Raw genomic sequence first — 11668 nt, forward strand, 5'->3', positions numbered from 1 at the left:
TCAAATAAGTTTCGAACCTCGACAAAATTTATTTTCTTAGATTTGTTTAACTTCATAACGCATCTGTGCCATTACTCTAACCACCTATAAGCTTGGGGAATAACCTCGTTTCCATTACTAATTTTATTTAACTCGCACGCTTTCCATTGCATGAAAACACGAGATGTAACAACCCGTAATAAAATTTAATAACGGTGTTGTATATATGTTCATTGAATAACGTTGCTGCAAAGGTTACGAAAAATTTCTAAGCTAGATGAAGCTCTATAGGTTGCTATTCACGTTTTTATCAAGAAAAATCATTTAAAAAAATGAAACATCAAATGTCATAAGTACTTAATGGACCGTGGGGTCCATTCTTTTATCTAGGAATTGTGAATTGGACACCTCCTAAGAGTAAGAAAACAGATCACTTAATATATAAAGGTGACTCATGTCCTCACTTTTCTATAGATTATCCACGTGTAAAGCTTGTCTCCATTAATTATCTAGTAACATTACTTTCCTCCTGTTTCTTGTTCCCCTACACCCTAAAAAATTTAACTAATTACACACATAATTAATTCTTGGTCTCAATTTACTTAAATAATGAATCACTTCTAACACACTTCGTATACTCATTATCATGATCTCGTAATATAATACTAGTCCATAGCCTCTTTTGTCATACACAATACTTTCCAGTCACCGTCGTCATACTTCAGAGTCTTAAATCATTTCGGGACTCCGCATTTTTATACAGCGAGCCCTTTATTTGTATACTTTAATATGACAAAATTATCCAAAGATCGGGTCTACTTAAATATGTCGAGCAGTTCGAGCTATAGCTCGAAACTCGAGGTATTACATTGATGAAACTTGCCCTCCTTCGCTTAACCTCTAACCTTCATGACACTTACTTACTTATAATCTCAAAAGTAATCTTGTCTTGAACTCATATCAATTAACTTACAACAAATCCAACGTACAAAAGTACGGGATGTAACAGTTTTGCCCACATGAACGCTTATCATGCACAAATTACATGTCGAGCACTTGCGAGAGTCAGTCTTTTCGCAAACGTCCATTTGATTGTGATAACGGGTTAGCTTGTTTTTTCCCAATTTACAGATATGGTTCTTGTTCGCAATCATAGAAAACGGCGCGGCTGGACAATAAGCTTGATCACCAAGGGGACCGAATTGGCCGAATATGCTTTAAGGTATTTTACGACCTTATATTCCTCCGCCACATAATCATTTACATTTCTGGCCATTCTCTCAAAGCACCTGACTGCATGAGAACATGACATGTGGTACGTTTGCCACTTACCACAAGTGCATGATTGTGTATGCTCAGTAACGATATGTTTGTTTCCTCCTTTGCCATCGCAATAACCCGTTCTAACTTCATACACTCGTTGAACGACGTCATACTCGGTCATTTGGTGACCCTCTGCCTTTCTTTTGTAGCGCTCCATTTTTTTGTAGGGCTTTGGCATCCATGTTCCCTCGTCGGCTAATATAGCTATGGCCTGCCTTGTCCTATCCGCAAATCGCTCCACGACCTGCCTGAAAGTTAGTCTTACCTTTGCGGTGACAGGTAGTCCTCGAGCAGATTTGAGGAGTCCATTGAAAGACTCTGAGCTGTTCGTTGTGAGCATGCCCCATCTCCTTCCTCCATCAGCATAAAGAGTCCATTTTTCAACTTCTAATTTCACCAACCAAACATATGCCTCTTCACTCACTCCCCTTAGCAGCTCCATTTTTGCAGCCCATTTTCTTTGTTGATGCAGCATCGCAGCCCCCCACATCAATTTGTTTACAGTGCCATTTCCAAACTTTGTTTGCAAATTAGCCTTTAAGTGTCTTAAGCAATATCGATGGTAAGCATGTGGAGGCTTCTACCCTTCCAGAGTATGCATATTGTGCAATATGCCTTTATGACGATCCGATAGGACACATATGCCCTGACGACCCTTAATAACATGAGTTTGTAGATGAGTCAAGAACATCCCTCATGTCTCGTTGCTCTCGTTGGCGGCAAGTGCGAAAGCAAGAGGGAATATTGACCCATTGGCATCCATACCTACTGCAATTAGGAGCTTAATGTCATATCGGCCATACACATGGGTCCCATCTATCGATATCACATTTTTACAGTAAGCAAAACCATCAATACTTGGTTTGAATGCCCAAAAGACGAAGTCGAAAATTCTGCCCTCTAAAAGCCACCACTGTACAACAGTGCTAGGATTAGCATGTTGTAGAACCGCCATATACCCCGGTAACGCCTGAAAAGAGGATTCCCAAGTTCCAAAGATCGTTTCAAAAGCATGTCGATGCCCGAGAAGTCCCTTTCTCTTATTTATCATTTTACCATATTTTGAGTGGACCATGCCAATACAAGTTTTGATAGGCATCCTGCATAAGTTTAAACAAACAACATTTAGCAATGATATTTCAATTGCTATAAGATATATAATGTAAACGGTCAGATAAATTACCTTGGAGTTTCCTCAATTTGTTTAAGTAACACATGAGCAATCATGTTTATATCTAGATTACAATGATCTGCTCGACTTTGTCCCATATCACAAGTGTGCTTCGGGTAGAATATTGTGATTTCCCACAAACCATCTGGCTTAGCAATTCCCCGAAGCAACCACCGACAGCCTTGAGTATGTCACCTACAAATTAGCCTCCATACCGATCTGTTTAAGTCATCAACCTTAAACTCCCTCATACCCTGTACACAATACATTCTGACAGCCCGTTGCAACATCTTTTTTTATGTGAACTGCATTCCCTTTGCAATGACGCATTGATCAGCCATGGGATTTTTTGGTTCAATCCACGTTTTTTGGTGACTGTGATAATCATCTCTTGTAAAGACAAATGCATCCTCACGACCTTGGAGACTGTCAAGATATGGAATATAGTCAGAATGCCATTGCATTGAGCTGTCACGAATTGGGTTTTCGGCCATCGGAGGTGGTACGTGGTGTTGAGTTGGTTCTGGTTGGTTTTGGGGACTACAATGCGTATCTTCATCCCCTTCACTATCTTTATCATCAGTTACCTCTGCATTATTAGCTGGTTCATCGCCATCACTCTCTGATGTATCCATACAACTTGGACAATCAGCGCCATCTAAGAAAGGCCTTCTCCTGCACGATAAAAAACATATGTTAAATTCCAAATTCACAAATATATATATTTAGCATCTAGGTGATGAACCTACACATACTGATTATGAGCATGGTGTGGAGAATGATCCTCCTACACGATAAAAAGCATATGTTAAATTCCAAATTCACAAATATATATATTTAGCATCTAGGTGATGAACCTACACATACTGATTATGAGCATGGTGTGGAGAATGATCAACTCCACCAAACTGAGAGGACTGCCTTGCATCCACAGTTGGTACCACTGACGAGTTTTGATAATAATCAGCTGCACCGAACTGGGAATTATTATAATAATCAGCTCCACTGAACTGAGAATTATTGTAATAATCCGCTCCAATGGACTGAGAGTTCTGATAATAATGACTTGCTCCACTAAATTAAGATGACTGCCCAATATTACTCGTATCAGTTCTATAACCCCTACAAAGATTTAAAAATGGTTATTTATCAATACATACAATAAACACGTGCTACTGCACAAAATAATAATATAAGAATGCATATTTACCAAATTTGATTAAATTGTTGGGTAAAATTTTCCAGCGGCACCTGGCCACTCAAAATACCCCTGTAAGAACTAAAATCTCCATACGTGTTAGCTTGACTGGGCTGTTGTTGCGGGACCTCTCTGGGTATCTTTTCAACATATATCTCCAGAACATTAAGGATGACTAAATGTTTTAATTCTTCTGGCGCATTCAAATAATCCCCTAAAGAATCATCATCATTGATATAATGCCTACCATAAAGCACTATACCATTGGAAACTGATTGTGGATATCTGCCCGTTATAGAGATTTCATACTCATTTGGACTAATCTTCATTTTTTCACATATGTAAGTGACTAGTGATTCATAAGACATTTCAAGTGGACATTTAACATGAACGTTTGGTCTTTTATTGTAACGAACTGTACTATTGTCATCAAGGTTAATACCATCCCAATATATTGAAACGTTAACTGGTGGAATATCTTTAGCCATTTTTTGTATGACTTAAGATAGGTTTTTTTGAATGACTTAAGAGACTTAAACTTATGAAATTGATGAGTTTTTACCTCGTCCAACATTCTTCTTAAATAGATTCATATTCACCCCTATTGCGCACAAGAACAGTGCGTAATATGAATTTAATTCAAATAAACGGTCAAAAATTCAGCATTGGGTTGTCCAATCGATCCTTTAGGTGTCTATCCAAAACTAAATTTTTAAAATTCGCTGCCACCGTTTTATCCACGTGAATGCTATCTTCCCACCGAAAGTATTTGCAACCGCCCATATCCTATAAACATTACAAGGAAAGCAGTTTTTTAAAGTAAAATATATGGATAACGTGAAAAAAAAACACTAAAAAATATAAAAACACTTACTTCGGGCACTTTACAACGCCAAAAAGGGCGACCCGGATTATCTTGGGTCTTTGATGTTTTTAGTTTACAGTAATAACTGCATTTGCAAATATCGGGTTGCATAGCAAACATTGAAGTTTCAAAACTTTGAGACATGTTTTTGGAAGTGCAAAAGTGTGTTGAAAGGGTGAAGATGGAGAAAATGAAAGAGGAGAAAGAATAAAGGTTGGGTCAGGTTTTTAGGCAAGGGTTTCACGCACAGAATCTGTGCGTGAAAGGACCAAACTTAAAAAGTTACATTTTGGTCCTTTCACGCATAGATTCTGTGCATGAAGCCTAGTTTGTTTTTTTTTTTTTTTAATGGGTTAGTTTGGTTCCAAATTTTTTTTTCCGAGTTACAAAAGTGCCGGACTCTTATACATACGCGATAAAATGTGAAATATACGTATTAACAGTATTCGAATAAGAGTTAAACTAACAACTCCTACATAACAATCTCTGCATATCTCATTTCCTCTTGTTATTCACCATATAACATGAATTCTCACATTATTATCAACTGCACAAATTAAATTAAACATCATATTATAATTAATTCATGTATAACTAGTACGTGAACAAAATTAAACAGACTCTCGGTAAACAATTTGATAAAGATAAATGTTCATGTCATGGAATCAAGAACTAATAAACATCTTGAATGAGCAAATTAAAACATATTGGAGATATATATATATATATATATATATATATATATATATATATATATATATATCATCACATAATGGAGCAAGTTGGATTATATGGATCATAAACGGGTTGGCATATTGGATAGAACTGCGGCACACATGGATTGCATGTTGGAGGACAAGGTTTTTTATCTTCCGTTTTATTCGGGTCGGGCTTCTCATCGGGTTTCACTTCTTCAATAATCACAATTCGAGAACACTTGAATTTCCTTCTTATGCAATGCATCAACTTGAAAAAATCGACTCCTATTCCAATCACCACCAAATGGCTTTTTTCCATGTCTATGTTCACTGATATTACCCCTGCATATCAATCAACAACTCCAAACGCATTATTCTGTTATTATAATGAGGGTATTTCAATGTATTTGATGTGACGAAAGTTATTTTTCCGAACATGCATATTTCTCGAAAAAAAAAAAAGTTCTTTAAGGATGGGTAATAGTACAATTAGCAAACTAATTACTCCATCCGACTCAATTTATGTGACACTCTTGTCCTTTTAATCAGTTTAAAAAATAATGATATCTTTCTATATTTAGTAATAATTTAACCTCAAATTTATCATCTTACCCTTAATCTTAATGAAATGATTTGTAACTACACATGTTCCAAAAGTTTTTCTTTTCTTCTTATACTCCGTGTCCAGTCAAGCACGCTCATATAAAATGGGACGGAGGGAGTACTGTTTTGATTATAATTCTGAGTTATAGTTAAAACTTAAAATCGTGATACATGACGTTAACAGTACACTGAGATAATTGGGAAGAAAAATAGTTTACACCCGTAAGTAATGGAAGTATTTTTCTCCTTATGGTTCAAAATTAAATGTTGATTAAAAATTAAATAACAGAAAATGACTTATATCTGAAATATATTTCGCATTATATCCAGCACACCCTTAATGTAGGAAGCATATCATTACTACTTAGCAAAAGTTCTCAGTGGAAAAAGGTTTTTTTTTTTTTTTTTTTAAAGTTATGCAAAAGGGAGAGAATTAAAAGACAAAAATACCTGGAGTTCTTACAGCAATCTGCATAGCCTTTGATCTACAGTGATCAGTGTTGAGAGGGAGATCAATCACAATCTTTTTCTGTTACGACATATATGATTAATTAGAATAGAGATTATAACAATGGAAGAAAAGAGACAAACTAATAATAATTTTAAAGACTTAATTACCTTCATGTTCTTGTGAAATGGAGCTTAATTTTCTGGTAGTCAAAATGATAATGAAAGGACTTTATATATAAAGAGACTGGAATTGTCTATATAGGTGAAGGTGATGATTGCAATATCGTCATCTCATTCTTCTATGACAAAGACAGATACCGTGTTCATGTATTGTATACTTCGTAGTTCGTACTACTTACAATTATTTCTTCTTCAAAGACAAATATAATTTTATTTCATCTTCAAAAGATAATATCATAATGCTTGTAGCCATAATTACATGACTACCTCAACGTTCTACTAATTATAAAAAAATAAATTAACTCCCAAGTCTTCTTAATTAAGTTGTTAATCAGCTGGCACGGAACAAAATTGCATGATTTTTTGAAAATAAGGAAAAGAAAATAATGACAAATCACAAATTGACTAGCTTGGAGATAAAATTTGGTCGTCGTCTCACCTAATGAATTATAAATTATAATCAATGTTTTACATAATAAAAAATTTATAGTAGAAACTTCAAGTTTTCTTGAATCCCAACATCCATTTATCCTATATCCAATTATTATACACTGTACTTGTTTTCTATAAAATACTAGGTTGGTCCCAACATTTTAACCAACTGAAATTCTTAAATTAAAAGTAATAAATTAAAAGCAACTAGTGCATTTCTTAAATAATAATGTCTTGTGCCTTTTCACCTCCTCCTACTCCCACGATCTTTACTCTCGCAAATTATAATGACGTCTTTTATATCGACTGAATTGAATGTGCTGATAATGTTTTGCAAAGTATATCAAGATACATGTTTTGTAGAGAAAATTGATATAATACACACAGATACACATGTATATGTGTGTATATCTGGACGGGTTTTTGGGGTTAGCTCACACATGATCACGACCATAGCATATATATGTCACCCAGAGCATAAGAGTTTGCTTCTCCGAGCTCTGGCTACGGAGGAAGGAACCGAAAAGGTGTTAAAAAAAAATGGTTGACTTTGTACCTTTATCATTGAGACTCAAGTGAAGCCCGTTTACTTACAATTTTTTAATATTAAGCCATATGGAGAATGTGGTCAAACATCATAGAGTACATATTATTTGAATGTTTGCATATATGCATAAACATACATTTATTTGTATGTTTGTTAGCATACGTATATGAACTGCTCGTAATTATGAGAATGCCCATCCGACCAAATCTCACTGTCAGACATGGGGTGTGACGTGCGCCTAACCCATACGCCCCATACATCACGTGTTGCGCTCTTATCCCCTTACTACTAAACCAAAGCCCGAGGACAACAACCAACGGGCCTTCACTTGAGCGTAAAATTAACAGATTATATATATCAGTTGATAAAAAACTGACTACGCAGAATGTAAAATCTCAAACTACTCATTCTTGATTGTTGATTAGTAAGCAGAATATTGAGCATGTAGTAGTGAAAGTACAATTCACATAACGTACAATAGTAAGCTGAATATCGAAAGTTTCTACATTGTACCCTGGATGAATAAGTGGGAAGTGGGGAGAATTACTTAACAGAAATTGACATAAATGAAACTAGCTACAATACCTGGAAATAAAATCATAAAATCATGGTTAAAGTAAATTGACTCTTACCAATTAAGCCAAGTTTTATTCTTGGAAACACCACTTAGAATGTATCAGAACACATCAAACTACAAAGAGTATCACAGCATATTGCCTAATCAAATTTCAAGAGCATTTTAAACTTTGTTACACATATTTCAATCTTAACTTTACAAAACATTCGTCTGCGATTAAGTTCTTTCAGTAAAACAAAGAGACAGACATGGGGAATAATAGTTAGTCAACAACAGATACTTGCATATTCATGTCTACTAATTCGCTTTAGACACATAATTTATACTTTTGTACCATGTTGCTCACCACAGTCTTCGATCGGGATCTTGAAGCTTCTGTCGTAACCTCGAAATTCTGGACAGGCTCAGAAAATGAAGCTCTTTCAAAAGTTTCAAGTAAGCTCCCGGGGGCCTCTCGATCTTAGCCCTGTACATCAAAGAAGCATGCTGCAGAGCTTGACGAACTGAAACTTCAACACCAATTTCCTCTCTTCTTCCAAAATTTTCTTGAATATAACTGAAATACGGCTTAAAGACCCTAACACATTCACTTTTATTGTCATGCGTTGCAGGTAAACCCGCATAACTCAGAAAACCATTCTTGTCACTAACATAAGTTGGAGAATTTCTCCGGCCAATCCAACTTAGTGGCTGCTGGAAGGAGTAAATAGGAGGACTTATGGAGTTGGGAACTTTTTGAAATTTCTGAGGTGGTGCATATAAATTGTGTTTGGGAACTTTTTGAAGTTTCTGAGATGGCTCATGTAAATTGCGTTTCTTTTGTTTTGTCATTGGCACATTCTTACGAGACAGGTCGAGTATAAACATGAAGGTCTGGCACTCACCCAGATGAAAAGGCTCATCACATTTTGGACCATCTCCCATTTTGTTGTTGTAACCAGGGTAATTTTCAGCCCTGAATTCTGCACATTCAATACAACTCAAGGAGTTTTCTATTCCAAGTCCAACAAGATCCCAACGGTGGTATGTAGGAGTCGTTTTATGGGCAACATGAATTTGACCATCGAGTCGCAACATGTTTTTTGCACTCCAAAGAAAACTTCTCACAAGATTCCTGTGCATTCTGCATAAAAGAAAAAACGCACACAATATGTTGAAAAAATGCAAAATGCAGTGCAAGAAAAGAACAATTAAGCAACTAACCTAGAGGACAAAAGTCAATACTTTCAGCAAATAATACAGAAATTGTTCCCTTCCCAGTACGATCAAAATATTGGCCTAAATGAGCCAAAAAAACTGGTCACTAAAGATGGACATAACTAAACTATTTTACAATCTTTGCTTGTCTTAGATTGAATAAAACAACGTTGTCTTACAAGTATTTACAAACTCTAACTACATATCACTTGAGCAAATCTTCACGATTGATATCCTAAACACCCTACCCCATTCCTATCCTCATCCTCAGTGGTACTCGACACTCATTGTGTTTGAAGCAAATTTAGTTGTTAATTACAAAACTGGTAAAAATGCATAAGCGAAGATCCCTTATATAATTCTTACATGTAGGATACCCCACAGTCATTCAATGAGAATGGATAAGAGGCTGTAAGTATTTATACTAAATATGAGTTGTTGGCACAGAGTCGAGCCACATACTTAAAAACCTAAATCCATATCCACCCTCAATCTTCTACTCCCTTTCTTTTCTTTGAAAGACAGCAACTCGACTCTTTCACCAGGTACCTACTAATACAACCAAGGGAGGAGCTAGCATGTCCGCTGCAGGTTCGGCCGGACCCAGCAGCATTGGCTCAAACAATGATTTGTCTTGAAAATCCATTGAATAATAGTAACAAATTACTAATATAGAACCTAGTAACTTTTCAAAAAAAAAAAAAAAAGGAATCCAGAACTCAAAAGCTTCAAATCGTGGCTACGCCTTTGCTATTTCTCCTAACATTTTTGTCCATACTAGGATTTGAATCATAGTTTTCATCCACTCCCTTGAGTTCAAACTCCACCTTCTACTCCTATACATGCTACTTTCCTCTAACACCACAAAACAATATGAAAAAGATATTTCTTAAATAGTTCAAATTTCCATGAAAAGCATGTTACATACAACACTACAAGCAGAGTTAAAATCACATAATAAAAATGTATCCAGAAAGATAAAAAGTGATTATTATCCTCACTGCCATGAAACCCTGCATGAGGAAAGTTATAAATTATCCGATCGAAATTTCCAGTTACTGAGAGCAGGATGATGCTGCATTTTAGTTGCATCCACACCATGCAAGATAACTTCCTCCCAAAGATTTCAACTTTTCTAAGTTTGATTTTCCATTCTTGTACATTTTGATCACCTCATCTATTACAACCAGAACCAAAAAGGGCAAAATTAAACAGCAAAAAATTACAACAACAAACATACTCAGTATAATTCTATAAGTGGCGTCTGGGGAGGGTAGCGTTTGCACATTTCAAAGCAGTTTGGAAAAAATAAACAAGAGAGAAAAACCATGACACAGAGGAAAAAAAAAAACCCTTCCGTCCCAATTTAAGTGTCTTAATTTGACTTGACATAAAATTTAAGAAATAAAAAGCAGCTTTTGAATCTTGTGTGTTAAAAATGTATATAATATATTAAAATATCCTTGGCATATTGTGATTTTAAACTTGCTAAATATAGAAAGATACATTTTTTGGGGGACAAACCAAAATGAGAAAGCATGAAAAAGTATTCTTGAACAATAAAAAAGAAAGTAAGATACTAATTAGGCCCCGTTTGTCTACATATACAAAAAATATTTCACCTTTTTTAAAATTTTGAAGTTGGAGTTGTGGTTATGTTTGGTCATAATTTTTGAAATTGTAGCTTTTGGTAAAATATAGTTGTAAAAAAATGAAAAAGTGAATTTTTTTAAAAAATAAACTTTTTGAGTTTTTGGTATTTCGGAATATTATATTCAGAATTTTTCTGGCCAAATGCTGATTTCGGAAAAAAGTAAAAAAAATTCGGAATAAAGTGAATAATTAAACGGGGGCTAAATTAGGACGGAGGAAGTACTGAAGAAAGCATGACAAAGCATTCTTGTACAATAAAAATTGGATTTTGCAAAAATCCCATCATAAATTAAGCAAAATAAAAGCAACCCAGAAAGAAAATAGAGTGAAAATGAGTACCATATGATTGTAAAGAGGAAGCAACAATATTAGAAGCGTTGCCAAAAGAGTGAGCTAAACAGAGAGAAAAAGAGAAATCTCCTTCACCAACTAATAGTATTTGATGATATGAAGAGTAATGTTGTATTCTTTTCTCTTCTTCTCTTCATTGATCACTTTTTGGTTCTCAAAGAGACTTTTTTCTGCCATAGCTGTAATTCTAAAAAGGGACTGTTTATGTGCCCAAAAACTTAAAAAGGAAATAAAATTTAAATTTCTTGAATAAAATTACGGATTTGACATCACCACATAACGATTTATATGAGCGTTGTTTCTCGTAGCCTCCGGGGGCAATACAGGAATTACAAGATTCTTCATTTGGCTAATCGGGGCCCTCAGTTTCTTTTGGAAGGAAAGCAAAAGGAGTTTTCAATTATCGTCTATTGAAGTATTGATGCATTTTATGAAACTCACCAG

At 35.2% G+C, this 11668-nt stretch overlaps 1 protein-coding gene across 2 annotated transcripts; it reads right to left on the minus strand.

The window, feature by feature from the left end:
- Positions 1–8072: 8072 nt before the first annotated feature.
- LOC132619137 (uncharacterized) lies at positions 8073–11440 on the minus strand. 2 transcript variants are annotated; one of them, XM_060334091.1, is made up of 3 exons: positions 11213–11440; positions 10222–10397; positions 8073–9146 (listed from the first exon to the last, which is right to left on the minus strand). In XM_060334091.1, the coding sequence occupies exon 3, from the start codon at positions 9143–9145 to the stop codon at positions 8366–8368; it is 780 nt and encodes a 259-aa protein (XP_060190074.1). In that variant the 5' UTR covers position 9146; positions 10222–10397; positions 11213–11440; the 3' UTR covers positions 8073–8365. The 2 variants fall into 2 exon arrangements, with proteins under 2 accessions (XP_060190074.1, XP_060190075.1); XM_060334092.1 differs by lacking the exon at positions 10222–10397.
- Between the last annotated feature and the right edge of the window lie 228 nt (positions 11441–11668).

Source organism: Lycium barbarum, chromosome 11 (assembly GCF_019175385.1).
Source record: "Lycium barbarum isolate Lr01 chromosome 11, ASM1917538v2, whole genome shotgun sequence".
NCBI classification, from domain to species: Eukaryota; Viridiplantae; Streptophyta; class Magnoliopsida; order Solanales; family Solanaceae; genus Lycium; species Lycium barbarum.